Source organism: Daphnia carinata, chromosome 5 (assembly GCF_022539665.2).
Source record: "Daphnia carinata strain CSIRO-1 chromosome 5, CSIRO_AGI_Dcar_HiC_V3, whole genome shotgun sequence".
NCBI classification, from domain to species: Eukaryota; Metazoa; Arthropoda; class Branchiopoda; order Diplostraca; family Daphniidae; genus Daphnia; species Daphnia carinata.
The window spans coordinates 9,401,060-9,418,177 of record NC_081335.1 but is presented as its reverse complement, the minus strand read 5'-3'; the positions used below and the strand labels follow the sequence as shown (position 1 = coordinate 9,418,177).

The 17,118-nt window shown below is 42.2% G+C and overlaps 1 protein-coding gene and 1 pseudogene across 1 annotated transcript; both read left to right on the top strand.

Moving 5' to 3' along the window:
* Positions 1-501: 501 nt before the first annotated feature.
* On the top strand, positions 502-4,782 carry LOC130685764 (uncharacterized protein K02A2.6-like). The gene has a single exon (XM_057509082.1). The coding sequence runs from the start codon at positions 502-504 to the stop codon at positions 4,780-4,782; it is 4,281 nt and encodes a 1,426-aa protein (XP_057365065.1).
* Positions 4,783-15,465: 10,683 nt separating this feature from the next.
* On the top strand, positions 15,466-16,360 carry LOC130685763 (uncharacterized; annotated as a pseudogene).
* Positions 16,361-17,118: the final 758 nt, after the last annotated feature.

Genomic DNA, 17,118 nt, shown 5'->3' with positions numbered 1-17,118 from the left:
CCACCAGGAAGCGAGCCAGTGCCATCATTTACTGTTAATTCTTGGCCAAACTGGCGCTCAGTTTTTTGGAGATTGGCGTAAGAGCCCTAAAGGAAAAATTTTTGCCTGTTGTAAGCTGTGTCATAAATATTTTGCGGGGGATAAAACTTCCTTGAGCAACTTCAAGATCCACTGTACATTGCTACACAAAGAGGAGCTGGACCGTTTTTTGTAGTAACCCAAGACCAATAGCAGAGACATGGTAACAGGGCCTGCTAGTGGTCGAGGGACGCCAGTTGAAATCGCAAATAAACGCAGCAAGGTCAGACTTAGTTCGCCTTCCTTTCATCTTAGCTATCTGTTCACAATACGAGATAACCACGCTAGTCTAGGTTACTACATTGGCGACGAGATATTTTTTTTTCTTTCTTTTCGAACTTTCTTCTTCCGTGTACAAATCAAAGTGCAAGTGACCTACAATCACTATTCGTCTAAAAGTGCCACTCTCATCGCGTGTCCAAGATGGCTACCTCCATGTCTTCTTTTCCACCATTTGATGTGGATGAAGATCACACCTCAATCGGGGTCCGTTGGTCAAAATTGGTGAATCGATTCGTCAATTTTTTAGCCGCTCTAAACATCACAGATGATGCACGTAAAAAGGCATTACTTATCCACTATGGTGGCGAAAAAGTATTTGAGATTTTTGAAACTTTGGACTCGACAATCAGAGTAAAAGTTCAGGCCACAGCCAACGACGCTGCCATTAACGAAACAGCTTATGAAGCGCCATTACGAGCTCTGAATGACCACTTTATCCCCAGAGTCAACACTGACTTCGAGATCTTCACTTTCCGTCAGGCAAGACAACACATCGGTGAGACTATCGACGCATATCACACACGATTGCAACAAATAGCTAGGTATTGCAACTTTCCAGACAAAGACAGAGAAGTCAAGGCACAGTTAACAATTGGTTGCACTTCTACTGATCTGCGAAGAAAAATACTAGAAAAACCAGCCATGACGCTGGAGATGGCGTTGAACAAAGCCAGAGCTCTCGAAGCGGCCGCTAACCAGGCCGACGTCATGGAAAAGGAAACAGAGCAAGCTGTCTTTGCGCTACAGCACAAACATTCAACTCGCAACCAACATCAGCACAAGACCGACAATCGGAAAACTACACAACCCTCGGAAAATCGCACTTGCAGTTTCTGTGGGGGAAACTTCCACACCCAGTTGTCTTTGGGCCCAGCCCGGTTTCATCAGTGCCAAAACTGCCTGAACATACACCACTTTGAACAGCTCTGCCGTTCACCTCGACGAGAGAGACCAAACCAAGTGGACAAGGGAGATAAACCCAACAAGCGCAGTGCTCTCAAACAACAAACCAAGACATTTCACCCGTCAGCCTGGAAGCAAGACATCCAGAACCAAGCTCAACACGTCAATGTCAAGGAAGTGCTCGACTCAGAGTCTGAAGAAGAGGTAACCTATCAAGTAACAGCCCAAGGTCTAAAGAACTCGTTGTACACCGTATGCATCAACAATGTCCATGTGTCGGTCATCGCAGACTCAGGCTCAACAGTCACGCTCCTGGATCAAGAGGCACATAGTAGCCTGGGAAGTCCACCACTAACCCCAACAACCGTCAAAATTTTTACCTATGGAGCCACACAACCTCTGCCACTGCTAGGCAAGCTTGATGTCACGGTCTCATATGACAAGTGCTCTGTCAACAGCACAGTCTTCGATTGCCCGGGTGATAATGGGAACCTACTGAGCGGCAAACTAGCAGCACACCTCGGGATTCTGAACATGGCCAACGCCATCAGTGAACGGCCGGAAAACTCAAACGTCACGGAAGAGCAACTCAAGTTTCCTGGATTATTCAAAGGTATAGGAAAACTTAAAAACTTTACCGTCAAGCTACACATCGACACTTCTGTCACTCCCGTTGCAAATACCCATCGACGAATCCCACTACACCTCCGCAAGGCAACTGAACTGGAACTCCAACATCTAGTAGAAATGGACATAATTGAACCGGTAGAAGGTCCCACACCGTGGGTGTCGCCTGTAGTCGTTGTCACAAAGCCGCACGACAAAACCAAAATCCGAATATGTGTGGATATGAAACAAGCCAACAAAACAATCCAGAGGGAGCGCCATACAACCCCCACGCTCGATGCCATCCTTTCAGATCTAAATGGAGCAGTTATGTTCTCAGCTCTAGATCTCGCTCATGGCTATCACCAGCTAGAGCTAGATGAAGCTAGTCGATTCATCACAACTTTCTCCACCCACGTCGGACTGTGGCGCTACAAACGTCTCTTTTTTGGAGTGAACTCCGCCGCCGAAGTATTCCAGAATGCAATACGACAAACACTTATTGGATTGGAAGGTACCCTAAACGTCAGTGACGATATATTGGTTTGGGGAAAAGATAAAGAGGAACATGAAAAACGTCTTCACTCAGTGTTATCGAGACTAAACAGTCTCAACGTAACCTTGAATGCAGCAAAATGCCGGTTTCGTCAAGACAAAGTCAAGTTTTTTGGCTTCATCTTTTCCAAAAGTGGAATTCAAGCAGATCCTACCAAAATCGAAGCAGTGACGTCGCTTAGCAGACCGGAATCATGTGAGGCGGTGCGAAGTTTTCTAGGGATGGCGAATTATGTTCGAAGATTTGTTCCGGGATTTGCCGACATCACGGCTCCACTTAGAGAGCTAACAAAGAAAGATGCAGTGTACAAGTGGACAACCGACTGTGAACAAGCTGTGAGCAAAGTGAAAGAAATGCTGGCAAAGAAACCGATTCTCGCCTACTTCGACACGAACCTACCATCGGAGATCATCGTAGATGCCAGTCCAATAGGTCTAGCAGCAATCCTCACTCAACGGAAAAATGATAACACCAGCCACATAATCGCTTTTGCGAGCAAGTCATTGTCCCCAACTGAACAAAGATACTCCCAACTTGAAAGGGAGGCGCTTGCTGTGCTGTGGGGATGCCAACACTTCCACATATACGTTTTTGGACAACCGGTCACAGTGCTAAGTGACCACAAACCATTGGTTAGCATTTTCAACAATAGTATGTCTCACCGCAACACCCGCTTGGAGCGTTGGAGGCTAAAACTTGTACCCTACAATGTGACAGTGCAACACACGCCAGGAGCCACAAACCCAGCGGATTATCTATCTCGACATCCACTAGACAACAATCAAAACGCAGTTGCCACCACATCGGCTGAACAACATGTAAACTTCATTGTAGTATCATCCCTACCAAAGTCCGTGACACTGTCCGAAGTAGAAGAGGCATCAAAAACAGACTCTGAGATCTCGCAAGTTATAAAAGCAGTCAAAACGGCCAACTGGGGCGCACTAAAGACATCCCCTTACTACAAATGCAAGGAGCAGTTATCGGTGGGCAGTGACGGGAAAATACTTCTAAAAAACAACAAAATCTGCATCCCAAAACAGCTCCAACAAAAGGCAGTACAGCTAGCTCACCAAGGTCACCAAGGGGAGTCGAAGACCAAGGCACTAGTCCGCAGTAAAATTTGGTTCCCAGGGGTCAACAAACTGGTCGAACAAACAGTCAAAAGATGCCTCCCCTGCCAAGCAAGCACAAAATCACACACTAAAGAGCCAGTGATCACATCCCTGATGCCCTCAGTTCCGTGGAGTAATCTCAGCATGGATTTTTATACGCTCCCGACGAACGAAGAATTATTTGTTGTAATCGACGACTACTCGCGGTATCCTGAAGTACACCTTGTTCAATCCACGTCAGCAAGAAATACCATCTCGAAGTTAGAACGTATCTTCTCTCAACATGGAGTCCCAGAAGTGATCAGATCTGATAATGGACCTCCACACAGTGCTGAGTTCGCCGCATACATGGATAAAATGGGAATTCGCCTTCGTCGAGTTACACCGGTATGGGCACCGGCAAACGGCGAGGTTGAACGCATAATGCAGCCACTAAACAAGATGGTTAGAACAGCCACAGTAGAAGAAAAAAACTGGAAGGACGGCCTAGACCGCTTTCTGCTGAGCTACAGAGCTACCCCTCACACGGTAACGGAGTTCTCTCCCGCAAAACTGTTGTTCAATAGGGAATTAAAAATCCTACTACCGGAACTTCCAAAAACAAGCGCTGACGATCAAGGGGATCATCATCGTCAAGCCCGCCTTCGAGACAACGAAATAAAAAAGAAAATGGCTGACTACGCAAATAGCAAACGCACTCGCACACCTTCGACCATAAATGTGGGTGACGTCGTCTTATTGCGAAACAATAGCAGACTCAGAAACAAAATAGAACCACCATACTTCCCTAACAAGCTGACGGTCTCAAACAAAAAGGGCAGCATGGTAACGGCAAACGGTCGAGGCAAACAAGTAACCCGAAACAGTTCGTTCTTTCGTCAATTTGACTGCGGCGACCCTGCAACGTTCACCGGTGAGGAAGTTCCAGCCACCACTAGTAAAAATAACAGCCAAGCCGAAGCTGAAGACAAGGAAAGAGAGGAATCGGGCAGTTCAAGTTCACGCTGCTTGTCGCCACTGGACGAAACCATAGAGCCACCAAGCGAGCCGGTAGAGACGCTGAAGGAAAATGAAGAAAATTTCCATGGATGGACGAATGCGGACAACATTCCTCCCTTACCGTCGGACGAAGACGATGACCGACAGGAGATCGTCATTCCCCAAAGACGAGGAACACGCCCAAGAAAACGCCCAGATCCACTCCATTACGTAGGGAAGGGAATTCAGGGGAAGAAGAAGTAATAGGAGCCCAAGAAACCTCCCAATCGTCTGTATCTCCCTAGTATTTGTGAAATGTGACCGCTGTCAAATTTAACCGGGTGCAGCTGTATTGAAAAACAAACATAGTCTCGAAACCTTGTAATGCAGACTTAAAAAAAAAAGAAAAAAAAAAAAGAAAAAAAAAAATAAATAACAATAATATGTTGAGTCCTACTAAATCAAAGTGGGGAGAAATGTAGTAACCCAAGACCAATAGCAGAGACATGGCAACAGGGCCTGCTAGTGGTCGAGGGACGCCAGTTGAAAATCGCAAATAAACGCAGCAAGGTCAGACTTAGTTCGCCTCCCTTTCATCTTAGGTATCTGTTCACAATACGAGATAACCACGCTAGTCTAGGTTACTACAGTTTTTCATCTTCTGCTGCTCTACACCAAAGCAGGCTAAGTTCCACTTCTATGCTGGACTTCACCTACCCTAACAAGCCAATGTGTAAGGCACGCAAGGAATCACTGGATGATAGTGTCATCAGGTTTCTGTGCGAAGAAAATCTTCCTCTAAACCTATTGAAACGTCCTGGATTTCGTGAATTACTTAAGGTATGTTTAATGCAAATTTCATTTGATCGAAGTATTATGTTCTTTTTCCAACATCAGGTGACAGCTCCTGGGTACCAACTACCCTCTCCCCTAAGAATGCGCCAGTGTCTTTTACCAAAATTGATGGCAACCGTCCGAAGACATGTCATGGAAAAACTAACTACAGCTGTTAGCTTTACCATGATACTTGACATCTGGTCATCAAAGAACATGAATGGATACATTGGATTTACGTGCCAAGCCGTGACCGCTGATTTCCAGTTGTTCAATTGCTTCTTGGGTCTCAAAGAAATGAGTGGTCGTCATACAGCAGATGCTATCATTGCAGAATACGAAGAAATGTTGCTGAAATGGAGAATTCCATTTAGAAAGGTGAGCTAATGCCTCTTATATTATACTTGAACAATAAATTTTCTTGTCTATTTTTAGGTGCTTAAAGTAATGACGGATGGTGGCAGTAATATGATTGCGGCTCAGTTCTGTGGTTTTCCTAGTTGGGAGGAAGATGAAGGAGGACATCCTGATGAGCCAACTCACGAAGAGCAGCAGCAAGCTCAGGAAGCTGAAAGTGAAGGAATTCATTTATTTACGCCAATTGTCCAATTGGCTGATGAAACAGAAATGGTGGAACTGGAGCTTGATCTGGAAGATCCTGACGGGATTTTAAATTTGTCGCAGTTTGACAGGGAGATGACGGAACTTCTAGAAGACAGGGAAGACGCTAGTGAAATGGAGGACGTCGAGTCAAGCTTAGAAGACACCTATCTCTTTCAAGGACCCACATTGATGGTTAATGCAGACGACCAGCATTACGTTTTGACGTCGTCACTACGATCCACTTGCATCGCTCATACTCTCCAGTTGGTGATTAAAGACACTTTGTCATCACTGATGGTAATTGTTATTGATATAATCTTATTTCAATCTTGGATTAATATTTGATATCTCATTTACAGGGCGTGGCACGCATAGCTATCACTCGTTCTAGCAAAATTGTCAATTTCATTCGTCACAGTGTGATTGATACTAAAACATTAGTAAAATCGGTAAATTTTCGCATACCCGAGAAGAATTTGACGCATTTGAGTTCGCAGTACTTAATGCTCAGCAAGTTGGTTGAAGCATTAGAGAAGGATCCGTCTATTCAAGGAAAATTAAACGCAATGAAAAAGCACGGAAAATTTACAGCGATTGAATTGAAAACTTTGAAAGAGTTAGTCATCATTTTGGAGACTTTCAAAGAAGCCACCGATGAACTTCAAGCAGATCATGAAACGGTTGGGATTGTGATTCCAGCATATCTTGAAATTCTTACAAAGGTGTCACTAACAATTCTTGATGTGAACGGGCGAATTGTAGTGAATACTGCGTGCCCACTGTACAGTGGGAATTCGCATTGCAAAGATTTTGTTGCAGCCCTTAAGGTTTCGCTTGAGAAACGTTTATCTTATGTTTTGCAAAACAATTTCTTTGTCCTTGGTAAGACATTATCACAACTCTATAATTTTCACTTGTGTATTAATGTTCTATATTAATCTTCCACTCTCAAGGCGCCTTACTGGATCCGCGTTTCAAGAAGACTTCTATAAGACCAACCGGAAACCTCACTGAGTCTATGGTTTTGGGTGCCGTAAAATCTGAGCTGGAAAAGCTTTATCGCAAACATGGTAAGAAAATGTTAAATGAAGTACCTCTTATACATCTAATTTTTTAAAAATCATATTAGCCATCGAATCACCTGGCATCGACACGCAGTGTCTACCATTGCAGGAACGAGAAAAGGATGCGAACGGCCCTACACCCTCTAAAAGGAAGCCGCGCTCTCTATACAGCACGGTTATCGAGCCACGACGATCGAGTTCAGTTGGTAGTACTAGAGCGACTGAGGAACTGGAAACATACCTGAACGAGCCGACTTTGCCTATGGAGGAGTACATTGATGCTAAAGATCCAACAAAGGGAAAGAAACCAGTACGGCCGCTACAATTCTGGAGGATCAACAGCCATCGTTTTCCTATTCTTTCTCCTATTGCGAGAGACATTTTTGGCATTCCTGCGTAATCTGGAAGTATTGAGAGGGCTTTCAGTACGGCCACCGATATTCTATCGGCTAAACGTAACCGCCTTAAATCTGATTTATTTTCGTCGCTTTTGTTTGTTAAAAAAAATAACAAGTTGACCAAATAAATTGAAAAAAGCATTTGGTCTGTCTATGTTTTCTCTAAAAAAGCTCTGAATTTCTGATACACGTTTACATATTACATTAATAATTCCCATTAAGTAAGATTCAATTGTTGTAAAAACCAATTAAGCAATTGAATTCAGCTTGATTCACAACAACAAAAGATTCAGCATCAAAACATTATTCCGTTAAAAAATCGATGTATTAACCTATTTTACCCATCAATACAATACCGATTTAAATTGCAATATCGTAATCAATTAATAATTCTATATAGAAATCGATAAGAAGTTCGATATATAATCGATTCAAAATTCGATATATCAATCGATTCAAAATCGATTTATCTTTTTATTATCGGTATCTTTATCTTTATTTCACGATTTTTACGTTAACTTAACTGATCTTAATCTTCCAACTTGTCAAATTATCGTATCTTATCTAGATAACGAAAAAAAAAGTTGAAAAACACTGTTTATAGCAATAATTAACAATAATATTGAAAACCAAAAATAGATCAGGAACCATGATATTGTACAAAAAGCAGCTAAAATTAATTAATGTAGAAAAGGCAGCAGATGGGAGAATAATAGGAGCACATTTCAAATATTTTTTTATTGTCAATATTTATGCTCCAACCCAAAATGAAACAGCTACCAACCGACACAAATTTTTTCTCCAGACACTTCCAAAATTTATCAAAGCAAGTGATGAAATTTATTATTTTAGGAGATTCTTACAGCGTAATTGACCCAAGGGATAGGCAAGGTGTAAAAAAGAAAATAAATAATCAATTAAAAAACCTAGTTGACAGACTGAAATTGGTAGATGCCTACAGAATCAAATACCCAACAACCATTGCCCTTACTTTTATAAGTCCCAATGGAAAATCGAGAATTGACAGAAAATATGTACAGTGTATAAATAAAGATAATATTAAAGAATGTAAACATTTAAATTTTACTTTCAGTGACCATCAATCAGTAACGCTAGATCTAGAAGGGAATATAGAAGAACAGAAGAAGAAGAAAAGGCTGTGGAAATTAAATACCAGTACACTTTATGACCCAGAATTCCCAAATATTTTAGAAAATTTTATTTTAAATGCAAAACAAAAGAAGCAAGAGTAAGGAAGCATTACATACTGGTGGGAAAAGAAATAAAAACCAACTTTAAAATAGTGTGCACACAATATTTAAAAAATAAATGGAAAGAAAGGAACTCAAAATAAAATTTCTATATGGAATGCCTCGACCAAGTCAAAGCCGAGATAGACCAAGGGCATAATAACTTCGAAGATTATAACTTTTTAAAAAATGTTTTAAGAAATATGTATATAAAAGAGGAAGAAGGGAAGAAAATTAGAGGTAAATTAAACTTTCTTATTGGTAACGAAACTATTAGTGTGGCAAATTTAATTAAGAAAAAAACAAATGGAGAAGTGAGAATAATAATTGGAAGAGAATTAACATTAACAAAAACCCAGATGTACACCAAACCATTTTTTTTATCTTACTAAAGATTATATTCCCTTGATAACCACAACCCAGTGAAAAGGCAGGAAATACTAAAAAATTTAAATGTTAAAGTAACCCAGGATATGAATTTTAATCTAGTTAAAAAAATCAGGGAAGATGAAGTATGGAACGCAATTAAAACAATGCAAAAAATAAATCACCAGGAATAGACGGACTGCCTGTTGAATTTTACAGAAAAATTTGGCATCGGATAAAGGAAGAAATCACAACAATGTTTAACCATGTATTAGATATCGAGGAACTTAGCGAAACCCAGACTACCGGAATTATAACTTTACTGCACAAAGAAGGAAGCCGAAAGATTTTAAGTAATTGGAGTCCTTTTAGCCTTTTATGCTCCGACTATAAAATTTTAGCAAACATTTGAACTTTAAGACTCAACAAAGTTTTACCTTACATAATAATTCAAGAACAAAGAGGAGGGTTAGCCAACAGAGACATTAGCCAACATTTAACCACATACCGTAATGTTATTGAATGGTTTTCAACGCAGGACACATATAAGGGGGGCAAGGTAATAGAAAAAGGTGCGGCAATTGTTAGTTTAGACTTCGAAAAAGCATATGACATGGTGGATCGTACTTTTTTATGAGGTATTATCAAAAATGGGATTTAGACGAATATTTATTAGAAATATAAGATCCTTATATGAAAGCTCTTCAAGCAAGGTGTATGTAAACGGGAAAATGGGGAAAAATATTAAGCTGAAAAGAGGGGTAAGGCAAGGCTGTCCATTAGCAATGTTTCTGTACATAATTTTTATCGGACCATTTTTTAATTTTCAAAATAAAAATTCAGGCAAAAAAAGCTAAATTATAACGAACCTGGTCATACCTTTCACTTCCCTACCGGTTCTTCTAGACTTGATAGGATATATGCTAGCCGAATCTTTGCAGATAATTTTTTAAATATTTGTTTGCAATCTTTATGGATTAGTGATCATCAATCAGTACAATCTACTTTTACTTGCAATCTCGCTCTCCCGCACCGTACTAGGTCTCCTGCTGGGTTTTGGAAGTTAAGTACTTCTATTTTGTCAGAGGAAGGTTTTCAGAAATATGTCACTACTTTTATTCAGCAATCTTCCAATCATCCTCTTAGGGAAAGCAATGTAGCAAATTGGTGGGAGAGGGTCCTGAAACCAGGTATCAAGCGCATTTCGGTAGATTTTTCTAGACAAAGAGCTCGAATGATTAAAGAAACCAGGTTTTTCTATCAGTCGTGCATTCATCAGATCGCCGAAACAGATACCTTTGATTGGGTTGCCTTTCATCAGTAGAGGAAATTCTCAAAGTCTTGGGAGGAGAGCACACTCAAAGGGTATGGGATTCGTTCCCACTGCTTTGAGGGCCCAGAAGTAGAGGAAGCTAATATCTTCCATGTTAATAGAGCTAGAATTAACTACCGCAAATGTCGAATTGACATGATCATTGCCCCTAATGGCAGTTGCTTATCGACCAAAGAGGACATTTCCGCAGAAATTGTTTCCCATTTCAATAGAATTTTTAAAAATCAACCTTCTCCTGACATACTGGCAGGGAATGATTTTTTAGAGGGAGTAAGAGATTGCTTGAAACCAAACCCAAACATGACAGCACCAATTTCCCTTCTAGAGATTAGATCTGCGCTAATAGCCATGAAATCAAACAAGTCTCCTAGCATCGATGGCATTCCTTGCGAGTTTTACGTAAAATATTGGGACGAGATCGGACCCCATTTCTTGGGTATGTTTAATCATATCCTCAAAGGGAAACTCTGACGTCATCGCAGGGACAAGCGGCGATTAGGCTAGCTACCAAGTCTTCCGGACATTGCGGGATTTCTAATTTTCGACCTATTTCTTTTCTGAACTGTGACTTCAAGGTCATGACATCTGCCTTAGCGAGACGTTTGAGGCAAACACTGTTATCTACCATAGGGCCTCATCAAAAAGGGGCCAGGGATGCCTCCTATCTGTGCATCTTTTCGTTCTATATATCGAGCCTTTACTAATGCGTTTATCTCATGTTCTCAAGGGTATTACATTTTTTAATGAAAAACTCACTGTCAGAGCCTTTGTTGATGACGTCACCATTTTCATTTCCTGTGACGAAGATTTTACCAGGGCAGGAAAAGTCATTGACTTTTTCTGTCAGTGGACAAAGGCAAGGATGAATAAACAGAAACCGGTGATTTGGAGCTCTAGGTTGACTTGGCCTCTTGAGTGGCTTGTGTCAGCACCAACATAGTCCCTCTTAGGAATTAAGTTCTCCCATTTCATTGTTGAGACAGCTGATAGGGTCTGGAATAATGCATTCGGCTCGCTAAATGGTATTCTTCGCGAGAATGCCTGTCGACGCTTCAATCTCTACCAGAGGGTAATTTTCCTCAAGTCGAAAGCTCTCTCCGGAACTGTGTTTATTGCACAGTATTACCATATAATCAAAATATGTCTGACCAGATTTTAAAGGCTGCCATGAAATTCCTATGGATGGGAAAAGTAGAAAAGCCGAACAAAACTGTAATATATCGTACTGTGAGCCAAGGGGGACTGGGATTGGTCAACATACACCTCTTCTACCGTTCCCTTTTCTTGTGCCCCATGTATAGAATCCTTGTAGGCCCCAGTAGTCCAGAAAGCTCTCTACTCCGATATTGGATGTCCTTTCCTCTCCGAACCCTACTGCCACTCTACAAGAACAACACCACACACGTAGCAGTCATGAAGAGGCCCAACTACCTTCAGGAATCCCTGCATAAAATTAAACAACTATTCGATGCTTCCATCCTGGTTCAGGGGAAACCAATGGTCCATAGGAAAACATACAACCATTGGATCCTGGAGGTAACCACTCAGGGAAAGCTGGAGATCCTAAGGCCTAACCTTGATTGGCCACGTATCTGGAAGGAGACTGCAGCCCTGCCAAGAAACATCCGAGAAACCATGTTCCTCTTCAACCAGCGACTTTTCCCTACCAGGACCAGATGCCATCGGTTGGATCCCACCAAGGATACCCTATGCCCGATTTGCCTTCAACATCCCGAAACCGATGAGCATCTAGCGTTCCAGTGTCCTGCACGCCTCATCGTTTGGAGCTGGTTGGAGGGAATATAACGGTAGTCAAAAGAAGATATGATACGTGGCCATTTTGGGCCAGTAGGTAATCTCCGGCAGACTTTTACTCTTCTGGCTGCACTGAGGCTCCATTGCCGTTACTGGTAACTACCCGTCAAGGAACGTCAATACAAAAGGTTTTTTCCAAAAGTTTTTTCCATTGTATTCGTGTATTGTCTTGCCCGGTATCACCTGGATCCACACCTTCGACGCTGAGTGGCCCGACCTTTGCTGAAAAGCCCAAATAACCTAACCTAACCCCCTTAGAATTATTGATGATCTTTGTTTTGCTCTTGTTTTTGTTGTTATTGTTTCTATCGTGCATTTCCTAACCTGAATATTTGATACCGGTGTTTATTTTTGTTTATTTAAATATCCTTTTCATGATTTTAATAGCCTTTGTTTTTCCTTGCTTTTGTTGCATGAATCTACTTCAGTACCTATTGTATTTGTTTGTTTCTCCCCACAAGTGTCAAAAGCCCCACATTGCCATATTTCTATGTTTTGTTTTGTTTATTTTTTCCCATAAGTGTCAAAAGCCCCACTTTGCCATATTTCATTGTTTCCTTTTGTTTTTTCCCGACATCGTCTGCATCCAAGTGTTTTTTTTTTGTTTTTTTTCCCTTTTCTTGTGTTTTTGATTTGTTTTTATAGCTGTAAAAGTATGAACCCCAACTGATAATAAAAGTATATTTTATGAAAAAAAAAAAAAGATGGGTGACCGCTTGGGAATACGGAATGCTGTGGGCATTGCTTTTTTCATTCAGTAAATTTTTTGTTTTCACCAAAACAATATGCTGATGAACCATAACATGATCGTGTGTATGATTTAACATATTCCAACCACCCAGTTTCGAAAGATACGTTGTTACTTTTACATTGAACAGTGTCAACGGCCATACCATGTAGAACGTACCCGGTCTCGTCAGCTCCCGGAAGTCAAGCTACATCGGGTCCCGTTAGTACTTGGATGGGCTTCTCGGTCTTTTGTCTAAGATCAAAGTGTAGTATAGATGTACACACTAACATCACGTTTGTACCACACGTGCGTCACGGTTAGGCCCCCAAACTAATTAGTTCACAAATTGGCTTAAGAGTAAACTGTAAAATTATTTTTTCAAGTAAAAGTAAAAGTAAATGTAGATTCATCACTGAACGTTTTTGAATACCTTTACAGAATAACTTTGCATCTCTTTTGAAACTCCAAATTGTCTTTACAGTAAATTCAACCAAATCCTTTCCAACTTTACCACTGACCTTCAATAACCCCCACACAAAAAAACCAGACATTGGACTGCCTAGCCTTCCCTAACCCTTAAAAACCAAGACAGTTGACTAGCATTTCCTTAACCTTCAGAAAACCAGACACTTGACTGTCTGGGCTTACTTTTTGACTTCTTTCTCTCAATCGCTTGCAAAAACTGCCAAAAAATAACAATGTTACGTCCAGAATGACAGAGTCGACAACAAAGTTGTTTTTCTACAACGGCGTAGATGGTTTTCTCAAGCTTCCCTTTCCGGTACCTTCAATTGTAAAGTGCTCTCTCTGCCCAAGTTGGTAGATATGGCTCAAAGACCCATGTAAAAAATGCCGCCGATTGAAAATCAAAACATGGTCTGACCGTCATCACTAATTATTATTGACAGTCGTGCAATCATATTTGTGAAGAAGGAGTTAGAGCCAAAAGACACCACGCGGTGTGCAACGAAGCATGTAGTGTAGATAGCAGTAGCGATGAAAGCATTTCCATAGAGCAATCAGAAGTTGCAGGAGAGGATCTCATCCTTCGCTATCCTTGTGGAAACTGTAGATGTCCACTTTGCCGTTGGTCTACAATGGCCCGGGGAACAGTGGCAGCGCAGTCTATTGAACACCACATAGCGCGCAAACACGGTTTGTCCACTAAAACGAAGTGGAAATGCAAAGCGTGCAACATCACACTACAAGGTCATGCCATGAGAGAACACTTTAAAATCCTTAGTTCCCAACAACCAACCACGCTCACTTCACTAATAGCCTCTCGCAACCCATTACCAATTACCCATTAACCAAACTTTCAGTCACCCATTTTTTCGCGTCCAACCACCAGAAACTCTCTAAACTCCAGTAGCTCCGACCTTTCACCTACAGAAAGCTCTAGGGCTTCCCTCTCGATCCCATTACCTCTCAATAATAACCAAGAAACCAATCATGAGTCTCCACCAAAATTGCGTTCTCAAACTCCTACCAAGCGCAACCTCCTCTAGTTCCCCTGCTTCAACTTCTACCTCGAGCCCAAGCAGCATCTCCTTCTCCTCCCTTTTATCATCTCTGAGCCAATATGTGAACTCACAAGCCACCGTCGACGTAGCGGGAATTTAAGACGAGTTTATGGGGTTGTGGGCCTCAAGGATAGAATTGTGCACCACCCTGGAGGGTCTTGATTCCCTCCTCAACGAATGCACAACTGAATGGCTAAGACTGGCAACGTATCGAGAGACACGATTCCCACACTAAGAAGACCAACAGCTTCAACAACGAGAACAAGAAGTAATCGCAACCGAAGCAGACAACAGCAAAAAAAGCAGACGCAGGAAAAAAGGAAGCAGAGAAAAAGGGCAAACTGCATCGCTTATACTCGCTTTATCCTCGCAAACCCGTCAGGAAGATATTTAAACCACCACCAACTGAACAGATAAACTGCGCCAAAACTCACTTTGATGGATGCAAATGGCTAATCCCGACCTAAGAGGAACTTTAAAATCTGTCTTTACCTCCTAGTCCAGAGGAAATCAAGCTTAAACTCGGTAAAGCTTGCAATACAGCACCTGGATGAGATGGCCTAGAAAACAGTCAGCTCCGTGCTCTGGACGCAAGCGGCCATTTCCTAGCAGCCATCTGCCGCTCTGTAAGGACTTATGATATCCAGGCTTGCAGGAAGGCTTGTTAGAAGGCTGCAGGAGTTGACTTCTCCCGTCGCTATCTCACCATCTGGCGTCTGGTAGGGTGGAAAAGGGTGCTCTCTTCGACCTTGACGTCGCATGCAGAGATTTTTTGCGCAGTTGCCAACGTCCCAATGTCATTTAACACGGTTTTTTTCTACGCAGACAGAAGGGTTGGGGGACTTGGAATGCTTCTTCTGACTGAGGAAGCTGATATCTGGACCATTGCCAGGGAGATGCAACTCCTGGATAACGAGGACGAATCCGTAAGCGAAGTAGCCATGGCACAACTTGAGGAGACCACCCGACTGGGATACGGAAGAAATGAAGTACAATACCCCATACCAATTAACTAATACTTGGCAGGGTCAATGGACAAAGGTCTTGGTGCCATAAGAAATGGAGGATCATCCATGAACCTCTGGACGCTTTCGTGGAGGGCAACTGGCCACTTAAGGAGGATCAGGATTGATGTATCCGGGGAACAATACTCCAAAATCATCGCCGATGACATCACTTGCATCTCCCTAAAAGCAGTCAGAGGACTCAGAACCGTTCTTAGAAGAAGATGGACATCCAGGATACTGTCGGAGCAACAAGGGAAAGTTCCAACGGGACTAGCACTAGACATGGCAGACAGACAGACAGGCAAGACTAGCAGTCAGAGGGGGTCCAGGATCTAAGTCCACAGTCAAGACGTGTCGTCTTGGTTCTGGCAAATTGGAAACAACTCAGCGCTGTCAATTAATCGACACAATTCTATCCTAGATCTTATGGTGACAGAGGCGGAGGCACATGGCCACTCCGTCTCTGTAAATCGGGCAGTTGACTCCATTGGAATTCGACCGGGCATCGTAGTCACCTTGACGAACCCTGGCATCATTATTGATGTAACCGTGCCTCTAAGAGGAGCAGAAGGGTTAGAGAAGGCCAGGGATAAGAAGGTAGAGAAGTACAAACACCTCGGCTCTGTACTTCCTCTAGTCGTTGGCTCACTCGGGTCTTGGCTACCGAGAAACGACGCAATATCCCTAGCCCTAAGCATTCCTGGAAGACGGTGGAACAACCTGAAGAGGAAGATGAAGCTCTTGGCCATACAAGGAACGACCGGGATAATAGCGAAACACTTGGCATACCAAACAGAAGAAAGCGATCCGCTGCCTGAAGAAGATGAAGAAGCAGAAGACAACAGTCTTCTGCAACTTTCTCTTTAAGGGTTTTTCACTTAGCATTGACACGTCGTCTCGTGAACTTTTTCCCTTTACATATAAATGTAAAAATAACATTGTATATAACTTTATTCCCAGTCCATTAGAAAATACAATGCATAAAATCTGTTCTTATCAGCTTATTATCTGAACCCCGGTTATAATAGACTGATTGATTTTCGACCAAGTGGTGCTACTGATTGCCTGAAATCTTATCGGGCAATCTTGGTCCACTTTCTTACTAACATTACCTCTTCTCTCAATTCTTGACAACTGGGTAATCGCTTTCGTCGGCAGCTGGCGAGAAGGTGTTGCTTGGCGTTAACTACGCGGCGTCAATTTGACGTCGGTCTTCCGGTATCCAATCCGGCCGTGAGCTCCCATATCCTTCTTCATATTCCCCACACGTTCGTCACGGTTAGGCCCCCAAATTAACAACTCCACTGAAGAGTAAACTGTAGAATTTTTTCTAGTAAAAGAAAAGGTAACCACTCCTTCATTTATTTTTGTTTCTTTGTTTAAAAGTGTTTTTGTTGTTTTTCGCGAGTATTCCCCTTTTTTGCTTATGCTGTATTTTTTTCGTGTGTGCGGATCTTCCCCTTCCCTTTGGTCACTTTGTTTTCATTGTCTAAGGGACAATGGCTGCCAAGTGGCTCAATAGTGTAGTTGTTGGTTTCGGGTTTCAAACCCCGAGATTGAGTATGCGTGCGGTACATGGGTTCGTGCGTAGTTTGAAAGATGAGCCGCAGGATCTCTTAGGCCTAGTTGCTGTTCTAGATACGAGAAATCAGGTTGCTAGGCTTACGTTTACATCAG